We start from the raw sequence: 25,787 nt of genomic DNA on the forward strand, positions 1-25,787 counted from the left end.
GAAAATAAATTAAAGAAAAAACACTTAACAAAATTAACTGTGATTGCACCATCAAGATGGGAAATATCTCTGCCCATGCAATACAGTCAGTGTAAAAACTCTGAAACTAAGATAACAAGTGAAGTACTTGAAAGATGATACAGGATGTTGCTGTGCTAAAATACTTGTAGAGAAATTCACAAAGGACTAGGATAAATCTCTTGTTCTGTATTGCTATAAATTATTTGCACTTTTTTGGTAGCTTGGAGACCCATTAAGTCCCATTTTGCCAGGTGCTGTTCAAACAACCAAAGCAGCCTTCCCCTGCACAGACTGAGACAAGTGTCTGTAGACCTCAGAAGTGGAGCACAAGAAAACACCAGGCTAGAGTTAGCTAAGATTAAGAAGGTGAGAGGTCTTTGCATAACAATAACAAAAATATTGCTAATATATTTGCTAGCATCACAACAGAGCTGCACAGTACTACACAACTACCTTCAATATTTCACTGTTTTTTTTTATTTAAGTATAATGCTTCTGTCAGAATCAGGAGTGGTCTAAGGCTCTGAGTCAGCACAACACAAAAGCACGAATCTGACTTTACACATGTGCTTACATTCTTATGACTTGTTTGCATTAAAGAAAACATACATATGAGGAGGGCAAGGGCTTGGTCAATCTATCAGTATAACCCTTCAGATTAGAGGATCAAGGGCATATAAGTAGCTCACAGGCACTCTATGCCACTGTTGTTGTGGTCCATGTTTCCACAGTTCTTCCACACCTGTAACTTATAATCCTTTTGTTGGTTTACATCTGTGACTGGCATAGCCCCCACAGTGCTGTGTTGGGAATAGCACTACACTTTCAGGCTGTTGCTGGAGTATCCACGTATCTCCTGGGGTATGCTCACCTTCTGAAGAAGTAGCAAGGAGATTTCTCCTCCAGAAGGCCTAGGCCCACAGTGACCCCGTTATAGGTGGAAGCTTTCATTTTTATTGCACATGTTTTCAAGAACATAAAGCCCAACCTTAATGGAAAATGAAAAAATGCAGCCAAGAAGCGGGAACATATTTCAGCATCCTGATTCAAAGCAAACAGACCACATCCAGAGTGCTCAGGCTCATAGGGGCATGGGGTTAGTATTTGGAAAATAAGGTCAGTTGGAGATAACAATAGGAGGTCATTCCCACAGACTACCTCCTTTTAGCACAACATCATGAAATACAAAGACTACACAATGTTCAGTATAATTCCATCAGAACAGAAGAGATCAGGAAAGACGCAGGCACCACATACACATCAAGCACGCTTCAGCACAGGATCCACCTGTAAAGCCAAACCAGCTCAGCAGGGAAACTATTAGGACACTGTCATTGACTTCTAGTTCACTGAAGTTACAGCCAAGCATGCCCCATGGCCTGAGCACCACCCCATTTTTACCAGTAGGTTATTGTTCTCTTTACTGGTTCAGGTTTCCAAATGACACAAAACAAATGTTCACACAAAGCACTATGAAGAAAATCCCAATAATTTTTCACTGAAAAGAGAATAATGTGTGTAATGCTTCAAAGAACAGCTGCAATTCATTCTATTTATTTATCATATTGTTCTTCAAAGTAGGACAGAACATATTTTGAAGGGAGCCAAGCAAGTCTCCCAAAGGTTTCCAGCATGTCCATTGTCTCAGACATGACCTGTCTCAGACAACAACTTGCACACACAAGTGTCGTGGGAGGAAAGAGGTTACTGAGGCATAAACAGGTGCCTATAACCATTAACAACCTTTTCTTAGCAAGGCCATAAGGGAATCCAGGCTACCTCAGCAACAGTGTTCCCCCAAGAACAGCCTTTCTCTTCAAGAGACAATACAAAACAATTTACGCAGGAGGCATAGGAATTTTTCTCTTCCGGGACCAAGTTCTCACAAATGGAAACAGCACAAGCATGAGCAAAGAATAATCTAAAAGACAACTTGTAAACATCCAGTGCCCAAAGATTACAATGGTCAGGGTTCAATAAGCAGACCTACTCAAAAGCCAAGTAGGAACTAAAAGCCAGTGAAGCTCAAAGCAGTAGGGTTTGTGCTACAGCTTCTACAGATCTTAATAATAACAATAACGTATGGTTTCTTTCCATAAGCATTTACTCAGTGTTATAGAGAGGGAAAGTCAGATTCATGAAAAAAAAAAAGCCACATGTAGCAAAAAAGAAATTGTAGAAACACCACTTAAAAAGCTTCAACAAGATCACCCTAAAATTCAGAGGTAGTACCACACCAAACCAAGGCACTCATGCACTTATTCCCCTCTTTAAAAAGTGCTCAGGGACAGCTTAAGATCAGGAATATCATTCAGACATTCACTCCGCTGCACTCCCCATCCTAGTGCAATATTCTCTGCCCAACAGGCTAGATACTGAGACAGGTGTTGGGAGTCTCATGGCCCCCCACCAGGAGCAGCCAGGTATTTCCCTTTGTTTCTAGGAAAATCCCCACTCAGAAACACATTCAACACTCTCCACCAGAAAATCATTGCAACATTACTACTACTAGAAACAAAAGCTACAGAGAGCTCTTATGGTGGGCTCAACCCATTGGCACAGAAGATAACCTGGAGAAGGTTATCCCTGTACTGACCAGGTGGTAACAGAGGATACGGTCGGGGGTTCCAGGTTAGATGTGAGATACAGGGATCCCATATGAGGAAGAAGGACCTGAGTGGGCTGCACGTGGGATGAGGAACATAAACGAGGGTCATGTGTGCAGAAGGCATCTGTGTGGGGACAAAGAACCTATGCATAGGTTCTGTTTGGGTGGGGGCTGCAGGCGGGATTAAGCAAAGGGTGGGGTGGAGTCCTCGGGTGGATGGGGGCCGGGTTGTGAATGGTGCCACGGGTGAGGAGCCTGGGGGCGGAGGGGACCCGGGTGTGGGGGGATGCCCAGTTAAGGAGGACTCGGTGTCGGGGATGCCCGGTGGGGTCAGCACCGCGGACAGCGCCCTGCCCATCCCGGCCACCTGTGCGCGGCGCCAGCGAGGCGGCGGCGGAGAAAGGCGAGGAAACGGGGCCAACCCGGGCTGAGCGGCGCCCGGGCGGGGAGGCGAGGGCGGCGGGGACAAGGACGCGCGCTCCCCACCTGGGCTGTGGCTGGATCTCAGGCGCCTTCCACAGAGACACTGCAGCATATGCGAGCCTTTCTCCAGGAGAAGCCCGAGAATCCTCATGGATTTCACTTTGTGGTACCCTCCCGCTCCTCGGAAAAGGGACCGGCCCCGGAGCGGCCGGCTCTCAGCGGCGGGGCGCCGGGCCCCCTGGCCGCCAAACTTCCCGACCCATCGCCGCGGCCCCGCCGCGCCCAGGGGAGGGTGGGGGACCCCGCCGCCACTTCTCGGGACTTCTCCGCCCGCGGAGGGCCGGCTTTGCCGGGAAAGGGGGGCGGGCTGGCTGGAAGGACGTCAAGCCCTAGAATCACAAGCGGCCGGCTCCCAGCCCTGCCCCCTGCCGGCACAGCCCCCGCCGGGGCGGGGAGCCGCCGCCGGGACCCCCCCGCTTCGCTGCCGGCGGGGGCTCTGCCGCTCCCCGCCCAGGCTCCGGTCCCGCCGCCCTGCACGGAGCCGCCGCGCTGAAGTTCTCCCAGTCTCGGCGGGAACGGAGGGAGGAGACGGCTCCGCCGACCCCGGCCGCTGTCCGGTGCCAGGCAGGGTCGGTGCCCGCCGGTGTCCCCAGGGACAGAGGGCACCACGTGCGGGGTCACCGAGCACGGCCCTCCCGGGGCTCCCGGACCGGCAGAAACCACGGGACTGACAACGTGGCCGAGAAGAAGACACGCCTCTTGTCTTAAATCACCCGTGGGTGCGGGTGTCCGGAACTGGGGGGTTCCTATATACCCCCTGTATTTCCACCTATAGACCTAAAGCACCAGCTTCTTGCAAAAGGCGCTCTATTGAAACTGAAGGTTACTTCTTTTTTACCCGTTTATCGCGGTTACAGCGCTGCAGTCTTAAGTCTCAGTGTCTGAGCTGCACAGAGAAAGGTAGAGCTCATAATTAACACGCAAGGATGGTTGGGAGAAAATGCTCTCCTTAGAACTGTTTCCAATTCATGAAATTACACAAAACCCAGACAAGGCTGGAAAGCACAGGAGCACAGAAAGTTCCTCAGAAAAAATAGTATTAGCATATACAAAAGCCTTTCAAATTAACTCTTTCACTCAGGTAGTCTCCAACACTCCACTAAAAAGCAGCTACCTCTGGGACAAATAGCAGCCTTGCACCAGGGTGAATTTCTAACTGGATGACCTTGTGCTCAAGCAGGGTTACCTATTAACACCTTTCAAAGCTGCCTCTTTTTTTGTTTCTCCTGGTACTGGGCAGAAGTGTATAGGCATCTCTGACCAGCTCAGGAGATGGAAGTTTTTCCAGACAGTGCACTCTAGGATGTTGTCACTTGGCCAACACGTCACAGGGATGTGAGAGTGGAGATAAAGACTTTATTGTTAACAATTAGTAGGAGGTCTCTCAAGTCCAAATGAAAAGAATGAGACATATGGGATTATATGATATGGGATGCAATGCTGATTTTCTCACTGGCAATCCCATTAGGATGGAATACTAAAAGCCATGAAATATGTGGAGATTAGAGTACCAAGGCACATAAACCAGACATAACAAAAGAAGTGCTGTTTAGGTGTGAGAGTCTATCGAGGATTTGTGAAAAAACTAGCATTTGTGAGAGCACCTGGAATCTTTCATGCCCTCAATAAATACTCCACAGTTTCCATTTTACTCTAGAATAGAGGGGGGAAAAAGAAAAATAGTTAAAATGCTAAATGATTCATGAAACTGTAGCTCTTATTTTCCAGTCATATGCTGAAGAACAGCACTTAGCTAGAAGCAAAGCCAGCAGCATACAGTTCAAGACTGTTAGAAGGATGCAAGGTATTAATAACTAATCCCTGGGATTCATGCTAAACTCAGTTTTTGTTGTCTGCTGTGACTTTAGGTGAAAATTATCATTTCTATGTCTTAATTCATAAGCTATTTTAGACAGGACATTGCATATGCACCAAGTCACAGCAAAAACCTAAATTAAACTGCTTTTCACCACATCCCCACTTACACAGGATCATTGCTACACTTACACTCCTCAGCAAAACCTGATCCACAGCCATCACAGAAGCCTATGGTGCCATGTCAGGGCAGACACCAAACTGAGACTAAAGCTGTTGCCTCTCCTCTTCACCCGTATTGCCCTTCAGTCCTCTGCTCTACCTGATCAGCAAGTAAGCCTGTAGACCTTCTGGAATGAGGCCAAAAGTAGTTTGCACAATGAAGCCCTAAAACACAATTGGTGCTTCTTGGGTATTTCTGTAATAGCACAAAAATAATAGTTCTCTTTCTGCAAATGCATCAGCAGCATGTTTGAGATGAGAACAATTCTGGATATGGCAGATCAAGGACAGCTCAGGGAGATCTGGAGTCAAGGTGCTCTCCTTGCTTAGCAGCCAACAGGGAGCTGTAAATGAGGGGGCTCTCATTTAGAGATGCCAGGACTGAAGTTCAGCACCAAGTCCTGGGAAAGATGCTCTTACATGTTATACGTAGTAAGCTAGCACGGAAACAGGCAGATTTATCACATGAATGTGTGAGAACAAGTGTGTCGCACACAACACAGACATTGATAAGAAGAAAAAAATTACAATGCAACAGGTAGCTGAATTATGAGACCCCTGTTCATTAAACCAACATAATTGTTCTTGGAAAATCTACTCAGAATAACCCACAAACCCACTAATAAAATAATCCCCATTTCTTTGGGGAGTTACCATCACCTTGCAGGAAGACTGATGATCCAGCCTTTGTGGGGCAGGCTCCAAGGGGTCAGTTCCTGATTCAAATCAGAGTAAAGGAGAGCAGACTCAAATCGGTGAAAAGAATGAATGTTACTTGGCATTCCCAAAGAAGGTCCATGAGGACTGCAACGTGCACATGTTCTTCTTTCAAACTGAGTATGTTTAAGTAAATTTAAATAGCAAAATGGAAGCACAAAAATGGCAAAAGATGATTTTTTAGAACTGTGATGCATATGACTCAAGTGTTTACATGCCACAAAATACTCAGTAATATCATGTACCCAATTAGGTAAATCTTAACCCAGTAAACAAAGCTCATAGAACTTGAAAAGATAAATGGAGCTGACATAAATCGAGATATTGCTAGATGTGTTAACTCATTTTAATCTGAAAACAAGGTAAACTAAAATAAAATTTCTTTCACTGCAAAGGGAAAGCATATACCTAAACAATATTTCAATGGAACGTAGTGGTGCATAAATCTTTCTTTGGCTCCATTGATGAGCTTGCACTACTAAATAATAATGCAAATAACATCTCAAAAGTTACTGTGAAAATGCTACAGATATTTAGAGTTTTACCTAGTGGTAGAACACAGGTATTAGAAACAATCATGTGTTTGAATAAAAGTAGAGATTGCATTTGCTGGAACACAAAGAAAGCAGTGAAAGCCTCATTGAGGTCAGAAGACATTTACAGGGAACATAGTGTCATGTGTGTATCTCCCTTATTAAATTAAAATGCCATTGGCCTTCTGAAGCACAGAACAGAAACGAGAATATGTTTGGGATTATGGAATTTAAATTAATACCTTCTACTAAAAAGAAATGCACTGTGCTCTGATCAGAGACAAATAAGGTGATTTAGCCGACAAGGCTCTTTGCTAGGTATTAAAATAGCATAATGTGCATGAGTTCATCAGTTGCAAAAGCCAAAAAAGAAAGAAAATCTATGAAAGCTCAAAGAAGAGAACAGGCAGGAAAGGTAATTTCCTTGTGTTCATACAAAAGCAGGTAATAATCTTTCAGGGTGCTAGGTCCATGCTGTTGTTTCCACTCATCCTGACCTGTAGTTCTTTGAACACTGTGACCAGTACACAGATAAACAGCTTGTGCTGGTGGGTTCTTTTTGTTTGGTTGACTGGTTTGTGTTTTTTGCAAGTCTCTGTCGTTGTTGTATTTTGTGGCCAAACACAGGCGGGTATGATGAGAAATGGCCCATTAACCTCAGGACCTTTTTCCAAGCTGGTGCTGATGCAGACCTCAGACCTTGTCCCTGTCTGTAAATTTACAGAACTGCTTGCACTTGGTGCTCATTTCTTGATGCTCACTCAATGGGTCTGTATGTGATGATACTTTATTCAGTGATGGCAGAGAAATACTTCTCAGCACCCTTCACTGCAGGAGCCATTTGATCAAAATCTACCAATGGGCTGATAAATACAGCCCTTTTCAGTGCAAACAAGTTTTACGCCACTGTCACCAATGTGCTATCTATTTTGGCTTACCCTTTGCCCCTTCTTTATGAAGCAGAGCACTGCTGACAAGAAGGGGTGGCAGGGTCTGCTTCAGCCAGCAGATGTACCAGCCACATACAACTTCTACTGCACCCAGCACCACCAAAGCAGAGCCCGCTCACACCAGAGCCAGTGAGAGCTGCAGCACAAAGTTCAGGGGTTTGATGAAGGTCACACAATAAATTTGTGGCCAAGTAAGGAATCATCTGTCAGTCCTCATTATGGTGATTTAATGAGAGGATTAGCCTCTTCCTGATCAGTATAAAATTGTACTCATAAGGCAAAGATTCTTCTTGAAACTCTACCATGGATAAAGTATACCACATACCACCTGAGAGAAAATGGAAGATGAGAAAGTAAAAGACAGAGCTTGATGTTGTACGTCAGAATAATTTCTTAGTTGCATTTCTGAACAAGAGGGAACAGAAACCACCAACTCCAGCTCCTGGTGGAAAGACTGACTTGGTAAATCTCAGCCTCCTCTCAGCTCATCTAAGCAGGTTCAGGAGAAAAAGATGTCCCATAGCCTTGATCATTTAGTAAGTTTATCCTCAGACACATAAAAAGGTTATGAGCACTCAGTAGTTGCATTTCTGACAATAAGAAGAAATCTAACATTACATGTAAAGAAGGCTATGTGTCTCAAATGTCTCAAATCAAATGAATTAGGAAGAAATGGTTGTTCTGGATATTTTTCAGCACAGTGACACTTTCTCAGAAGCTAAAATTTCTAGGCCTTCTCCAAACTTATTTTACTAGCAATACCAGCATCTCAGAACAGATGCTCTGGAAAAAAGGGCAGCCAGACACTGCTGCTTCTACCCACTTCCACTGCCCACAGCTGTCTTCATCTACAGGATGTCTCACAATCTGTTTAAGAAACCTTGATAGATTTCTCCCCAACAAATTTTTATAATCATTTTTTGAAGCCAGTAATACCACTGGTCTACTCATAATCTTTTGGCAAGGAGTTCTACAGGTTAATCACGTGGCAGGAAAAAACTTCTGTTAGTTTAAAACTGCTTCTCAGTAGTTCCACTTAATGCTCCCTTTAGCTTATAAAATGAGAATTATAAGATTATATTGTGAAATGGTAATTTAATGTTCTCCATGGTAGTCATGATTTCATACACCTCTGTTGTATTCCCTTCCTCAATTGTTTCATTTCTGAAGACACCTGAAAATGCCTGATTTGTTCCATCGTTCTCTGGGCAGAAGCTACTCTTCACGCTTCACTGACCTTGTTGCTGTTTCCTGTGCCTTTCTAGTTCTATCACATCTTTTTTGAGACAGGATAACTAGAGCTGCATACAGTACTCAAGGTGCGAGTGCACCAGGGATTTCTAGCACGGCAGGAGGATACCTACTATTTCCCATCTGTACCTTTCCCTTGCATTCCCGTTCTGCTTGCATCTACTGAGCTAGCACTTTCACAGAGATTCACACTATCTCTGGCCTTTTTACAGAGAGAAAATGGGCCCCAGTAGCATCCCTTGCCATTAAGTGACCACAAAAATATAAATAAATAAATTTTGTTTTTGTCAGTGGCTGCATTGCCCTGCACTCCTCCTATCCTGCTGTTAGTTCATCAGATGCTCCGTATAAGGAAATCTCTCTGCAGCTCTTTCCTGTCCCCTTCTGTTTTTCTTACTCCGATGATTTTGTCCCTTCTCTATCCCCTCACTCTTAGAGATAATTTAGAAGCATGCCCAGGACTGTGTAGTTCAGTCCTTTTTAACTGGCAGTTTCCCCACTGATGAGACCTGACCTTTTTTTTTTTAGAGGAAACACCCAGTGAGGGAAGCATTTTAGAAATCCAAGTGCATGACAACTTCTGCATCACCTTTACTCAGATACGCAAGAAACACTAAGAAATTTAGGGGGATATTCCCTCCACAAGAGCCATGCAACCCCTTCCCCAGATGACCAAACTGGACTGTCAGGCACCCACAGGATGCTGCTGTGATTTTTTGCAGATAAATGAATTTCATGGCAAAACACCAGATACTACCCCATTTGTCCTTTGAATCTGATAGTGGCAGAACCACCTTCTAGATGCACCCTTGGTGGGTTCAAGTCCCCTGTCAGCTCTGCTTGCTGTTTGACATCTTCAGCCCTTACACGGCAAAACATGCAGGAGGGCAGACGATCTCTCTGGCCTGTCGATCCCTCCTGGCTCAGAGGTTATGAGAGAGGAAAGCAGATTAAAAAACTGTCATGCAGCCAGCAAGGGGAAGATCTGACCCACAGGGCCTCAGTAATTGAGGTTATTAATCCACAGTAGGCAACGATGGCTTTGCCTGAGGCATGACCCAAGTTTAGAGGGCTACAGCTCACAGTTGTGCCAGTGCCAGGCTTTTGAAATGGGCAGCAAGCCAACCTGCCAGCCAGCAGCACTGCTGGGCTCTGCCCACTGGACAGCCCCTTGGTTCCTTTGCTTTCAGCAGGCAGCCACCGAAGCAAAGACGGAGCTGGAAAAGGTGCAGCTTCCAAATGCAGGGTGTGCTCTTGGCTTTCCCCCCAGGTCACTGCATGAAACGTGAACAACTGGCAAGCTGCTTTCCCCATCTAGAAGTGCAACTAATCCATTCACCTCATAGGGAAAAGTTGCAAGGCTTAACAAAGGGGATTTTTTGAGAGCAAAAGTACAGTAGACCTACCCTAAAAGAAGTCAACTCCCCTTCCCCTCCTCAAACCCAGTCCTTATGTTCCAGAGTTCATCTGAGGTCAGGAATAGCATCTGTGGAAGCACGAATCTCCTCATTTGCCTGCTTCAGTGACACTTATGGAGCTTTTTACTGTTGTCTAGATGTGAAGTGTATTTATTCTGGCATGCTAATACAACACATGTGGCACAGCCTCATCAAGACAAACACTAGCCTAACACCCTGCCTTGGGAATGATGGTACAAGAAATGCTTTCTGCTCCAATTCACAGCTGCTCCAATGACATTAAAGCCATGGTTCAGACCCTCACTGATTACCTGGTCACCATGGCTGAAGAATTCAAGGAGACACATTTGAAACCTATTGAACATTTGACACATTTTGAAACACTAGAAAAATCACTATTCTGAAACTGCCAGTTCCCGCAGTGTAGCATGGCTGAGGCAGAAAGTTCTTTATCAAACTCACACACAGATTTGTCCCTCCTGGCTCTGAAAGGATAAAAATTACAAAAGCTAGGTATTAAATAATAATATTACAGAGCTTTATAATGGGCCTATGTAGGTGAAGGAAAATTAATGTTTCAAGAGAATTGAAGACTGGATTTACAAGACCTTTATAAGAGCCACCCTTGAAATCCTGGCTTGTTAGGACAGGACTTCCTACTGACTACATTTTTTGCATGTGAACTTAGTTAAGAAGACTTTCTGTCTGGAAAATTTCCTTTTCTGAGACTGTCTCATATAGTGTAGTCCTCACCAGAATGAAAGAGAGCTAAGAAAGAAAAATATTTTGTTTTTCAGGGAACGGTATTATACTTTGGGGCAGACACTCCAAAGAAGTAAAAAATACAATTAAAAAAAAAACCACACAACAAAACCATATGTTATTTTCCCTTAAAGTGACATTTTCTAAACTCTCAACTTTGCTGAAGTATTTTGATAGTATTCTGAAAATAAGTTATTAAGGAAAGGTTTTGACCTTATCAAAATAAAACATTTCCCTAAGTTTCTCAAACAAAATCTGACAACTGAGGAATACCAGGAGAGTTTGGCCAATGATGGCCTGAACAGAGAGGAATTTAACTCCCTCCCCATTAGGCCAAAACTCCCACATTGCTCTGCAGCCCCCTGCACACAGACATACATGTACCACAGACTGGCTCCACCGAACAGAGAAGATTTTTGCTGTTCATAGTTTCAGGACAAATGGTGAAGGCAGTTGATGTGACCAGGCTCAAACCCTGCCTCTACAAGGCGGAGCCACTTCCTCCATCCTCTGGTATGAGAAAAAAAAACAAGCATAAGTGCCACGCTTGGGGTTCCTTCTTGCATTTCACCCATGGTTTAGCACCTTTTAAGGTTGCTGTTAGCTTTTTTCTGCAGCCATTAGAATCAGAAAACATCTAAATATGCCAAGATATTGTTCTTACATAATGGCTTGGGGATTTAAGAAAGGCCCCAAATCTTTTAAGAGTTAGCAACACCAGTTTGCAATAATCATACTAGTGACAGGTAACGTGGCTGGCTCCCACAGATAGGAATCACTGTTGACATGTGACACACTTAGTAATGGCCTTACTCTTCTTCTGCAAAAAATGGAGCAGCGCCAGCCCACATACAGCTTAGACTGATTATCAGCCCCTGGAAAACTCTGCTCCCCTATGAAAAAGTGAAGATCCTTCTTTCCTCAGAAGCTGAAGATATTTCACTTAATCTGGAAGAAAAAATCTAGGAAGTCCCATTCCAAAAGATGAATAATCCAACAAATTAGGGAGCAACAAGAAGTGTTCAAGTGAAAGATGAAGCACCATTCTCTGAATATTGCTGTGGAGCACAGCAAGAAAGAGGAAATCACAAAAGATGGATGACTGGTGGGTGGAATTACAAGAGGGGAATAAAATGCAGGAGGCACTTCTGGGTGTAAGCAGATAAATCAGTGAAACGTTGCTTTATCATCAGGGAAACATGCACAAGGCATTGCCTGAGGCCTTGAAGGTCAAGCACTACAATGACTGTCGACTCTCCACAAGCAAAGTTCAAAATCTGGACCATACAAGCGGCACGTGTGATGGACCCGGCACAGCACAAAATGCGGCTCAGCACAAGCTAAAGCTGTAACCGCAGCAGCAGAGTAGACCAAGGAAGGGTTAGAGGAGAGAGAGGTGTCTGCAGAGGATTTACCAATAATGTCAGAGAGCAGGGGCCAGATTCTGACCTGCTATAAACTGATATTGCTCCATAAGGTCTGAATTTAGCCCATATTTTTCAGGCACTGATTTTTTTTTTTTTTAAATTTCTTTTTACTGGCGCTTTAGGATTCAAAGTTGAAATACTAAAGCTGAGCTGCTGCTCCATCAGCATATGCTAAGCTATTTATGAGTCACTGTAACACACCTTCTCTAATGCTCACCTTAGCTTGCGAATGGCATGTGGCCTGTGTGCCTTCTCAAGCTACTTGAGAAAAGTCACCACAGCTATTGGCAAAGCCACTTCACTGGCTCTGCTTCAGGACAAGTCTGACCTCCAGCCAGTCCTGCATTAGCCTTCTGTCTGTTTATATTGGAACAGCCACAGACATTGTCCAAACAAATGCCACACAAAGGCAGCACTAAATTTGAGGAATTTCCCTTAGATGACAAAGCCTCTGCAGAATCAAAATATACAAGTGCAGACTTGAGTCATCTCGAGTCCCCAGTACTGTGTAGCCCCATGCAACATTTCTGTCCCTGCACAAATGGTCCTACCAGGTGTACTGCATTTACAAGTGAGTGGAACCTCAGCCATTACTTTCCATTCCCAAAAAGCTGTGTCCTACAACTCAGCAGTAAAACAGTAGTTACAATGGGGAAAAATGTCCAATTAAAACAAAACTGTTCTGAGCAAGTTCTCACATGTCATGCATCCATTCTCATTCCACTGACAAAATTATTTCCTTCCAGCTGGCATTTGCTTAAACCCTCAACGCACAAGCAACCTCAACATAAGTTCTCCTTAGATGTTATATTCCTCCCAAGGAGCAGTGAGGCTTCCCTTTGCTCCACCTAGTTATCTTGAAGACCAGTGCCACATTCAAACCCCTACACTTAGAGGCTTTACTTGTCCTCTCTCCACCACTTGGGTTTCCTTCACTGTTATCCTGATCCCATGGGGGATTTTCCATCTCCCACTCCCCTTCTCACCCAGCTGCTGTGCACAGATTTAGCAGGATGACTCAGAACTAGGGAATGACAGCTCAACATTTTCCTACTATAGAGCAATCACTGCCTATCTCCAGAGGGTCCTTGGGTCAGGATTGGGGCTGCCATGCCAGGGAGAGGGAAGCAATGGTTGCTTTCTGAGGAAAAACAGATCCATAGCATGGGACCTCCTGCTGCTTCCTCTGTCACAGTCTCAACTCATCCTTGCTTAAGACTCACAGGAGCAGCTTGTTGTAAAACATAAGTTTAGCTTTTTGCTTTTCATAATGAGAGAACCTCAGATTTCCTGAGGTCAGTGCCAGGCACATGGCGAGGCAGTGCATGACATTGGAGGGTGTGAGGAAAGGGAAGGCAGGTTCCCAAGGGGGTGTCTTTCTTTTTTCCCCTGCTGAGTTACATCAAGTGCCACAGCCAAATCATCTATTTTTCATTCATTGTGCTCAGTGTCAAGCCATAATAAAGCCATAAGGATCCAGCACTACTTGGTAGTGTAGAAAAGCACTCTGGCTCAGCTCTGCAGAGCTGTATTGCACAGTGTGCCATTTTGCAGGACAGAGAAAGGTCTGATACCAAAAATGCCCCCTATTTTTATATGCTACACTTCCTGAATGGCAGGGATAGCAAGTGAGAGCAAGGCATGGCAGAGAAATAAAAAAAAAAAAAAGGCCTTGCTCCTCACCCTCCTCCCTCAGTCACCGTCCTGGTTACAGCAAGAGCAGTCAGGCAAGACCACAAATGTCCAAGATGGTTAACGTCAACAGCCAACTACATGGAGGCAAGCAGGCAAAAGCAGAAGGATCCTTCTCAGGCTGATGCTCTCAGAGGACAGATAGTCAAAGATAACTTCTGAAAGAGTGCCTAAGTGGGACTCTTGGGTCTCCACACAGTTGCAGTAATTCAGCTGCTTTTCCCCCGACCCAAAGCATCACTAACTCAGGCAGCAGGAGAGAAGGGGTTTGCTGCCACAGCCCATGGGTGTACACTGGACAGAGCATGGCCATGAGTCAGATTGTCCACACAGAGGAGCAGATATCACTCATGGGGAGACCTGGGGATCCCTCTCAGTGCTTGGCCACCTTGGTGCTCACCACCCTGCCCTCTGGGCTCAGGCAGGAGGGCACCAGAGCTGCCTCTTTTTCTGTTTGTCCAGCCCAGAAGTGGGGACAGTTCTGAACAAGGACAGAAAGAGCAACAGCCCCCAGCCTCCAGGTAAAACACGCAGCTGCTTTTGATGAGAGACAGAACACACAACAGCTTTACTTGTACACCACTAGGGAAAACATCTGATAAAAGGACTACATTAAAACAGAGTAAATTAATGATCAGGTACAATCTCTGAGCTGACATCTGCTCCAGCCTATGAGGTAGTCTGAGCAGCTAAAACTGGGGAGCAATTCCTGGGGAACAAGTCGTAGGGAAAAGCCTGTTCTGGTCTTCAGGCAGCAGTGCCTGGATAATCTCATTTTAAAGTATTGCTCTTCTACTCTTCCCCAACTTGCTTTCCCACTTTGGTTCTCACCATGTAGAAACTGTTGGGCCATGGCTCTGGTACCCCATAATTTTCTCCATAGTGCCATTCTTACCAAGGAATGTTTCATGGGGGATGCCTGCTGAGGCCAATTATCATTTTTCTTGTGGGTGTCTACACTGACTAGAATTGATGGAAATGGGCATGTGATGGTTTGGCCATCCTGCCACACAGCAGCTGTGTTTACACCGCACTTCACTGAGACCCTACTATTTATATTTAATATTACAACTTTTCCAACTTCCTTCTATTCCATATTAGAAGTTTCCTGTTCCTTCGCTGTCTCTTTGTAAGTCCATGTCTCTGTTAAGATCTCACTTACCCACCAGAAAAATCATGCTGAAAAGAGAGAGATCAAATCAGCAGGTGATGGTTCAGCCCAGGGTCAGGGTATTTAACGCAGACAAGAGACACAGATGTGTAGACCAGTGTAAGGCTCTTCTCTTAACAAATCACAAGTAGTTACAGAAGACAGCAGCTGCCATCCACTTTTATAAGGGCAGTAGCATTGAATGCCCTTTCATACTTGTATTGCTGTCAGGGTCTCCCCACCCTACAATTGTTCTTGAAAAATGGGAGAGGATCCTGGTGGCTAGGATCAAGCAGGAGCAAAAAGGATGCTGTTTCTGCATGTGGTGGGGTACAGCAGTTTTATTGTGTGGGAGGTCCAACTGGTCAGCATGTACTCTCCAGTCTTTCTTGGAAAAAGGGAGACAAGGTTTATTCTGAAGGCTGTGGCTGATTCTTATTCTTTACACAAACACTGTAGCCACAGTTTAAGCATCACAAGGGTTTACAGAAGCTTTCTTCTTTGGTGGTGTAGAGTTTAGCAACAGACTTTCTGCATACTTAAGGCTTATAAATGATTCTATCTGTTTTTAAGACTACAGGCTATACTTTCACATAGTTTAATGATTGCACCAAGATGGGCCTTTGGCTGCTGGCAGCAGTAGGGGTCACTGTAGTATGTGTTAAGTGGGAGAATTCAACTAAAAATAAAAACCTAAGGGGGAAAAAAATCAATCAAAAAAACCCCACCACCACCACCACCAACAAAAACAAACAAACAAACAAACAAAAACAAACAAAACCACAAAACCAAACCAAACAAAAAATAACAAACAAACAAAAACAAAACCAAACTAACAAAAAAACCCTCAAAACAATAAGCTGAAGCATCTTGTGATAACTCACCCCAGAAGCCCTGTCAGTCTGGCAGGACTGTATTACCTAGGAGTTGGGAGTGAAGCTAAACCTTTCACCATCTAATGCTTGAGAGTTCTTTAACCCACTCTGTCTTCATCTGCTTTCTGTTGCTGACTGCTTTTAACCTAGTTTTCATCCTCCAGAACTCTTATTTCTGGCTGCAGATTTCATTAGCAGAGACATGCTCCCCATTCAGTTCCTTCCAGAGATGTAGGCTACATCCCCAAAGTGCCTTTTTGGGATAGTTGTCTGATGCACTTGGAGCCTGAGGGTGCAGTGCCCTGAAAACAGTGAGGAACGTAGTTTCAGAAGTATATTTTTCACCTCATATTGAGAAGCCAAACTCCAGTGGTAAAGTCTGTAGATGGGATTGTTCTTTCCTAACCATTGTCAGTTTTGTTTCTAAAAGTAATGTGAAGGACTGATTTTTAAGGACATAGAGCACTCTTCTCCCTTTCTTTTTCTCTTTTCCTTTCATTTTGGAATGGTAGGTGATTCATTGCTTCTTTCTCTGCTTTTTCACACCTCCATTGTTGACGTCCTCTTACACAGGCAGTTGGGGAAGAGGTTACCTTGCACAAAGATTCTCTGTGCATGGCAATGCAATAGTTTTCAGGGACTCCCAGTGATCACAGATAGAGCCTCATCCCCAGCTTGCAAAGGGCTTTCTTTCTGAACCTGCAGAAATCCTGATTTCCTGAAATCCTTCTGATTTCCTGCAGGAAAATCATCTCCTCTTACTATACAGACAGGCTCTATAAGAGGGAATGCAGCAGTCTGGGGTGCCCACTGCACAAGTGCTCACATACGCACCTGAGATCTCCCTCACTGCCTTACCTTGAGGCTGTCAGTCTGCATCTTGTCCTCCTCCAGAACTACCTGTCGTCTGACAAGACCGAGTTTGGAAATAAAAAGTTATTTGTAAAGTATAAAACACCTCAGCTGAAGCCTTCTCTGTTTCACACACTGTGCCGTCTCCTTAGTCTTCCTGGGAAGAGGGTATGGAGCTTTCAAAGGCTGGTGCATGTGCTCTCTTTTCACAAGTGTCTACGCTCTCTTTTATCATCAAGTAAGAAGTTTCCCTAAGAGGAAGAGATGTAAACTATTTCCAGTCCCAAAGCCTAGTAACCATGTCATCAAAGCACCACACTTAGTTATTTAGGTCTGCTGGGAGACTGGATTTATCAGTTCAGACACTCAGGCTGTGTAATTACACAGCCCGCAGTCTTGAACCAGACTGAGTCCAGCCAGCCCAAAACACAGCCCAAACAAGTTTGCATCTGGCTGTAAAAGATCGTGTAAGACATACCCATGACTACTGGCATCAGCTCAAAACACTTCTTTGGTTTAGAAAGCATCAATGCCAGAAGATAGATTGGGGATGCTGAACATCAACAGCAGAGCTTTCCCACAACAGCTGTGTACGTTAACAAACCCTTACAGCACGCCTTGGCAGAGACACTGAGGTTGGCATTTCTGTCCCCACTTCACAAGCAGGGATATTGCAGCAGGACTGAAATAAGCAGCTCCTGGAGGCTCACTCAAGCAGCCCACAGGGCCATGAAAGAAACTGTTTTACAAGTGACGTTGCACTCAGGACTGCTGATGTCACTTGCTGGGCTCAGCACCCTGCCAAGAAAAAACAACTCTGAAACCTAAAAGCCTGGCCCACAGCTCTGCAGTGACTGACTTTTCATCATCTCTTAAGGGGTTTCGAGTGGCTTTAAAAACAGCGAGTTTGGCTTGATGGAGGTCAAATCACAGGAAAAGCTGGGTCATCTGCTGTAACAGCATGTTCTATAGTTGAAATAACCAAAATCTACTGCGCCCCTTTTATGCCTGAACCACAAAACACTATTTTCCTTTAAGGTGGTCTTATAACTGGGCTTACTACCCACCAGGCTTGTGGTCTACTGTTTCTCAGGGCTTTTGTAGGCTAATCCAGCACAAAGGGCACTGGCTGCTCTCCACTCCAAACCTCTGCCAAGTTGTGAGATGAATGCAGCTGCTTTTAAAATGTGCCATAAATTGAAACGGCGTAAGACACTAACAATAATCATTCTGCTGAATGTAGCAGCCTACATCCCAAAGGACGTCAGCACAGCTGATTTACCAAAAAAACTCACCCAAAACAACAAATGCTTTTGTATTTCAAGAAATGTTTCACGAAACTCAGCCTTTGCAGGACTTTTTCAATGAGATCTCATTTTAAAACCTGCATAAATTCTCCTTTTGTAAGTTCTTGTTTTAAGCATGTGAACCCTAGAAATACCTAGTGCAGACATGCACAGGAGAAAAGCACATAACATCTCCCCCATCCGTCATGCCCTTGTATTGCTTTTGTGTGTGTGTGCGCCTTCTGTGCAACAAGTTTGTGATGTCATATCACACCCCACAACTTCTCAGTCAATTACAAATAAAAATTTTTCATTTCTTCAAACCAAGGTGCCTCTCAGAGCTCCACCTGGTTGGCAACTCAGTGAAGCCTGTGAGTCCCACACGGGACAGAGTTCTGGCAAGACACGGCTTCTCAAACTCACAAAGTAACAAGAAAACCCAGGGCTGCAAGCTGAAACTAAACAAAGTAAAGTGCAGAAGTACTTGATGTTGAAGGAGATAAAGCACCAAGTCAACAAGGTGAATCTTTCATCACTGGAAAATTTTAAAGCAAGAGGAGATGTTTTCTATATTCACTGCTGCACTTCCAGTAGAAGTCAATTGAGGGCAGTCCTGTGACTTGCTCTCCACAGGAGGTGAGACTGAGAAGATCACAAGAGCCTCTCTGACCCCATAACCCAGGAATTAATGCCTGGGAGGAGTTTTTTTGTAAATCTGTCAAACCACTGCCCTTTATATCCCTACCTACAGCTCCTCTGCTATGAAGGCACAATGTAAAATCAATTAAAGAACAGGGAAGATGGAAAAGGGAAAACACAAGAAGCTACTGAATAATGAAGACAAAGGCACAGTGAAAGGATGATGGAAGTTTGAGCATTGTCCCTGCACAAGGCTGAACAGAACATATTCTGGGCTGCTGAGATCATGGGAGTTTTGCTATAACTGACTTCATTGGTACTCGCTTTGTGTCCTCTGTAGATAAAGAGAGGACATGGGTTTGCATTCTGCAGGGCTGAGAAGCCTGTGCCATTCCCAAACACTGAACAGCTCCTGTTATGCAGTCAACCTAGGTGCAAAGTTATTATTCTTTCATTTGAGCCTCCCAACCAAGCCGCCTTTGTGATTATTACCAAAACAGAGTTCATATGAACAACAGAAAAACAAACAATCAAAAACCACAATAACAACAAAAAATCAACAAAACATCAACAAAACCCAAACCAACCAAACCCAAAAACCCTATAGAAAAACAAAACCACAAAGTTGCCATTCTGTTATTTATTGTACTGCTGCTTTAGAATCAGAAAAAATATAAATCCCCATCAGCAGATCTGGGTTTCTCAACGCAGCTCAGAAAATTGGATTTTACAAGGAATGGAAACTAGACTGCAAAAATCCACAGGAAGCCACCAGAGGGTAGCAAAACATTTTAGAGAGCAGCTAACAGAAGCCCAGGCAAACCAGAGCGATCTGTACCTGCATCTGCCTCCTTAATTTCTGGTTGCTATTTCGGTTACTCAGGAAAATCACATTTTTATTCATCCCTATCCATTCCATTTTCAAAATGCTGCCTCTCCCTCTTTATAAATGAGAAGGAAAATTTGTATTTTATGTTATTCCTATGCTTCTCCTTGTAAAGAAGCTTGTTCCTCCCTTATTTTCTTTATAGTGTCTGCATCCCTCTCCAGCCAACTCTCCCCTGCAGCAGTGGGCAGCAAGCTGTATCACATGGGGATGGCCTATGGTTGAGTGGTGGGGTACCACCCAATAGGGAGGTACAAGGAGGGGAAAAGGGTCAGGAGAGCAAATAGCTGTTTCCAGCAGTTTTGGGAAACCGTCCATGCCAGTAACTCTCCACATTAGGAGTCAGGATTACTCTGACATCCTTATGCAACATTCAGGTAACACCAAGACTGAAGTGCTGAGGGCCAGTCCTGAGGTTTTGATTTTTTCAAAGCTGGGAAAAGTACAGGACTGGGAGAGACATATAAAATTTTCGTAATGTTTTCCTTGCCTCTCCAAAGGTCTCCACTCTCCAGTCTCTCCCCAGTTACACGGAAAGCCTTCAGTCCACAAGCACCTCAAGAAACCAGCGAACCAACCCCATCCTGATCCTTCTCACATGCTCTCTGCTGAGTGTAAGAGCAGGAAGACTTGCAATAACTTTTTTTTTTTTTAAAGTCATTTTATAAGGTTCCTATATGTTAAATTCTCAAGCCAGGATACAAGGAGTCCTGCTGCCCTGCTCTGGGAAGCTTGTATGGAGCAAGGAGACCAGACAGGAGCTCAGGGTGGGGAAGAGAGAAAAAAAAAAAATCTGGCTTTTAAATAGCTAACTTTTCCATGCCCCGTCTGCAGGAACCAAAAATAGCTCCTGAATATTTCAGCAAATCATTCCCAATAATTAAAACTGTGATGTGTTTTCTGTCAATCCAAAATGCAGTGAAAGCTTTCAGATATATTATTCACTACAAATTATTCACCCAGCTGCACTTGCAGAGTTGAAAATTTCCGTTCACTCAGACCTAAGCGCAAAGCAACCCTCAAGCCCTTAAATCACAAAGTCTTTCACATCTGCTCATTGCTAAAAAATATGACAAACTAACCTTCCATTGTCTATCCTATTTATTTATGTCTCACCCAGTAGGTTAACACTGTAGTGCAGCTGGCACTTTGCACTGATTAATACCTGTTCAGTGCAGCTGCTTCCAGTCACTTTTACTCACTGATGGAAGTCACTAAATACATTTTCCACAAACTACCCCAAATCAGAATATCCTACTTGCTCTATCAACGGGTGCTGTGCCAGACCTAAAGATCAGCCCTTTGCCACATTGTCAGGAAGCAATAGGAGGTAGAGGAAAGGCTCTTGCAGACTTCCAGTTCTAAAAGCTTCTGCCTCCCTAGAAAACTTGATTATCAGTCCTGCCCCACCAATAGCAGACACATTTGCTCACTGGCTCCCCAAAGCAGACACCAAAACTAAAGACATCAGAAGCGTCACCTTCTTTTAGTGCTATGAAAAATCTCTGTCATCATTTAAATCCAGCCCAGCAGTTCACTCCTCCATTACATCCTCTGCATGAATTAGAAATGTGAAGCAGCAGACACTCAGCACAAGAGCACACTCTGGGCAAGATCCATTTATAGATGATCCATTTTTTAAAGAAAGTACCCAATGTATAAGGCTGTTTTCATTCTCTTGTAGCTAAGGTCAGGGCACCTCAAGGGGACAACATATTTTGGAAGCATTGTGCATCCCTGATAGGATAGTCAACTGCATGGGCATCTCAGTTTAAGATTCCCCCCTTCTGACCAATATGTCTGGATGTTTAATATAAATTATTCTGTTATTATAAATCACTCAACCAAGTTCTCGTTGACCTTCAGTCTGAGATATTCTGGGACAAGACATTGAGCTAAAACAGACCCTTCCTCAGTCTAACTGCTTGGGGTGCATGGTTCCAACTACAAAAATCACTCCTTTTCTTTATTTTTGCTTCAGTACTCTGCACGTCTTGCAACATGCAAGAAAATTGTCGACAGTCAAAGTATAAGAAATACTTCCCAAAACAAGCTGCAGAACCTGTTTAAAAACAGAGGACTGTGTTTCATTGCTATACATTTGCATAGCATTGGTACTGTACTGATTTTACTGCCAGCATTCTTGTCATGGGCACTGGTACCTTTGCTGGAAAGCTGTAACCTGTTTTATTTTTGCTACACCAAATTGAGTACACCAACAGAAGGTAACTCTCTCCCTTCTTAGCCTGAAAAACACACATATAGAAGTTTTACTTCTGAAAAGGAGACCAAGGGTATGACAGGAAGCCCTCAAAGACCTCTCCTGGCTGCTGTCTTGTCATGGCATCATCTGTCGTACTCCGGCCAATATGCCTTAACTTCAGGGGTTCAGCCCATGTCTTAGGTTTTTACTTTTCAAATCATGGGGAGCCCCGTTAAAGTTATTATGTGACTACAAACAGCAGCTCTATGCAAATTCTGATAAGAATGTCCCAACTTTTAAGGCCTGAGAGACTGCGTGGTTCAAGACAGGGGAACTGCAGATACTATTTTGCATCTCCAGTAGATGTGATCTGGACCTCTGGTGAGGGCAGAGAGAACAGAGATGACTGTTACCAGCTAACCAAAGCACAAGGCTCCATGTGGTGTTCTCAGCCCCATTTGTACTCTTTTCAGTTCAGGTGTTTATTGATGCAGTGCAGTTTCCCCAGACTCTCAGAGCCCTGGATTGGTAATGCACCTGCAACAAGGAAGCCACATATCACTGTTTGTAAGGGGTGCTCAAAGAGTGGCTTAGGAGGGTACAACTTCTCTTCATAATCAAGAGGATTTTTATTAGGAATGATGGCACAGGAAACATTGGAGAATTGCAAACACTGCTTTTGGAAAGGACTGGTGATAGGGAGAAACATCACACTGAAGTCACAGTTCCCTGTTGAGCACTTCTCCTCCTCCTCGGTGACGTGTCGCACTCTCACTCCTGAATGTCACCTTGATGGAGAGAACAACTTCTTGAGAGGAGTTGTCAGCTTGGAGCAACAAAAGCCACCTCCTTCAGAAATACACCCACAAAGACATGCAAGGCCAGGACAATAACGTCACATCAGGGCACAGTTAAAACTCCTGAGTAGTTACAGCTCCTCACTGACAGTCCTTTATATAATGACTGAATGCAATTAAGGTAATGACCTTCCCCATACTGACATGTCTGCACAAACATACAATTACCACAGTGATGGAAACAAGCCTGACTAACATTTAGCTCAGGAAACAAGAAACCTAGTCAGGATGTCCAGAGTCCTTTTTCAGCCTTGCTGCTACTGACTTCGGCAGGACATTGCGTCAAGCCCTGAAGGCAGGGACAGAGGCCAGAAGGTGCTTGTACATTAATAAGTCCTTTTTGCCCAGCAGATGCCCTTTCTTGGCAAACATTCCCTTTCTATAGAAGATCAAGCGTGTGTTGTTGCACAACTGACTGGCAATATTACTGCTCAAGCTTGGACATACTGGCTTTCTGGGGTCACAGAGAGATGAGGCTACTCCGTGCCTGGGATACTGACAATGTTCTAATAAACACAAAAAAAATAATAAAAACAATAGCTAACATTCTGGGAACCTCTTCTTTTCTAAAGTCTTTTTAATTCATGCAGGGTCAAAGTGAAAAATCAATAGTAGGCAATTATAGGTAAGGTAGTACAGGAAAAGATGATCATATCAACAGAAAGAGAAGAGTTAAGTTCCAGTTTACATAGACATAAGATGCACAGAAGTGCTGTGGGAAGACAAAGACATTCATTTTCAGATCTGAATTAGTGAGAACTATATGAAATCTGGACCAAAGGATAATAAAAGCAAAAGTCTGCTAAGAGTGGTTAGATCGCATGTGTTCTCACAGAGCCTGCCTGGGTGACTCAGACAGCGAGATTTTAGACAACAAGGGCTTAGAACAAGCATTAGTAAAAAAAAAAAAAAAGACTGTGACAGAACACACAGCACTCCTATGCAACACTGTACCTTTCTCATTCAGCCCTTTGACTTGTCCTGGAAATAGTGACACTGAGAGCTAAAGCCTGCAACAAAGCACAGCTCAGCCCATGTGGACCAGAAGGTATGTACAAGTCATGAGGGCCAGAGCCTTACACTGTAAGCTCTTTAGGAGTCCTCTCTTGTAAAACTTCAGAGATCCCATCATAATGGAAGTTATCTTACAAAAAACCCAAAGCACACAGCAAGAAGACAGCCCATTCAATTATTTTAGTCTTTGCACCTTTGCATCACCGTACTAATAAAGATTCTCCAAGTATAACTCTTACCACCAACTCAGTATTCTGCTTCAGCTCCAGATTGCTGGTCTGCAGGCTGTACGAGCTCTGCCTGAACTAATGTGAATATCTTAGGTTTCTTAGGGAGACTAAAATGGCACTAGACACCAGTGCCCGGCAACTGAACCTCACACATGAAGTCCTTCTGGACGGGCCTGTTTTTGCCTTAAGTCAGAAAATATGCAACTGAAGCAGTTTTGCCAGGATTGTCAGCAAATGCTCCTGCTAAAAGCCTTGTGTCAGGCTGAACAGTAAAGGGATAGGGGCCCTGCAGTCCTTGAAATATAGTTTCTCAGAGAGGGATGTCCTTTCTGTAATCACTGATGGCGCAGAACTTCTGGCATTGTCATAGAGAAGAACACAGCCCGTGTCGCAGGGCTGGAGACTCAAGATGCCTGTCTGGGAGTTTCACAAGCTGAGGAATACAGACAGGTGCCTAGTCTGCCCTCTGCCATACCTGTGGACAAGTGCAGGTTGAATATTTTTTCCCCCCTCTGCACACAACTTGTTTCATTCTGACATTCTCTAGAAAAAGATGCCATGGGACTGATTTTCTGTCCTCCCCCCATCATCCCCAGCTTTGAAGGAGTACAGTGGTTTGGCTGACTAGAGAAAAATGTTCACATTTCCCACTAAGAAAAACTATATGAGAAAAGAGTATTTTCAGAGCATGTGGTATAACAGGAAAGGATTGATCAGATTACCTGGAGAACTGATACTTGCCTCTACTGAAACTCTATTTCTGCCCAAAGCCCTACTTGCAAATTCTGAGAGGAGATAATACAGGATTTTCTAATGGTATTTCAGATTAACTGCTGCATAAGAAATGGAGTATCCTCAAAATGGGGTATCTCTAAGCTTCTGATTCACACATTTGTCATTTGGGGATATTAGGTATGATTCTATTTTTTAATGAAGATATAGAACATTAGAAGGAAAAAAATCCAATTCACAGTTCTATCTACATGCTGAGTTTAGTGTGCAGTGACTCCAAGTTCCACAATAACATCATGCTGTGAGCGTGCTTTCAACAGCAGCTCTAAGAGCATTCACATCATTCAGTGGGGAAGGCACAGGCACAGATAGATGACACCCAAAGCTCTTCTAATGCATTAAAACCTTTTTGTCTTAAATTGATTCCATCTCAGATATGCTGAGTGTTCAGTCCCTTCTTTTTCTAGCTGATTTAAATATACCTTGCCAACTGGTAAAAACTGTGATATGAAGCTTTGTAAATGAACATTTTAAAGAGAAAGTGGGGTAGATAAAGACTGAAATCCAAAATTTGAGGATAAAACACACTGGCTACATCCACACAGTTTAACACAGTCTCAAACATAGGCACAAGGCTCTGCATCCCTTAAAATGTGAGTTACAGTTCAACCTCAGAGCACCCAAGCCACTGAGCCAGTTTGGCACACCACATGGTGGGCATAAAACTGACCCAGAGCACCCATGGAAAAGCACCTCCTGGTTGCACTGTGTCACAGACCCAGACCCTGCATATACATGAATAAACTGTGCCAAAATTCCCTTCATACCTCCCACCACCCCTTCTCCCCAGGTCCCAGTTTTACTTCATAAGGTTTTCCAGAATGTTATCTTCTTCAGTATCTGCTTGTACAACCAACAATTTTCTTATGTTTTCTTATTCAAGGGTGAATTTAAATGAACAAAATCTACTCTCTCATAATGCATCATCTTCATGAACAGACCGAACAAGGTCTCAATGAAAAACCACAAGCTTTTATTCATACCCATCAACCTACCAATAAATCCAAAAAGAATAACCACAGAAATAAGGAGCTTGCTACCCTTGAAACCTTCCTGAGTGCCTTCCAAAGATGTAGTGTACTCTCTTACACCAGTGGTGGTCTT

General features: G+C 43.9%; 1 protein-coding gene across 2 annotated transcripts in view; it reads right to left on the bottom strand.

The window, feature by feature from the left end:
- FGF12 (fibroblast growth factor 12) overlaps window positions 1-25,787 on the bottom strand; it is a 229,259-nt gene that overhangs the window by 142,893 nt on the left and 60,579 nt on the right. The window contains exon 1 of one of the 2 annotated variants that reach the window (XM_027883980.1): window positions 3,116-3,218. The exons of the other annotated variant lie outside the window; for it this stretch is intronic. Within the exon in view, the coding sequence (XP_027739781.1) occupies window positions 3,116-3,203 (88 nt within the window). The 5' untranslated portion in view covers window positions 3,204-3,218. Of the gene's footprint in view, window positions 1-3,115; window positions 3,219-25,787 lie in introns of those variants that run through there. 2 annotated transcript variants of the gene reach the window in all.

Source organism: Empidonax traillii, unplaced genomic scaffold (assembly GCF_003031625.1).
Source record: "Empidonax traillii isolate 1590-97213 ecotype Southwest subspecies unplaced genomic scaffold, ASM303162v1 scaffold138:size3245559, whole genome shotgun sequence".
Classification (NCBI taxonomy): domain Eukaryota; kingdom Metazoa; phylum Chordata; class Aves; order Passeriformes; family Tyrannidae; genus Empidonax; species Empidonax traillii.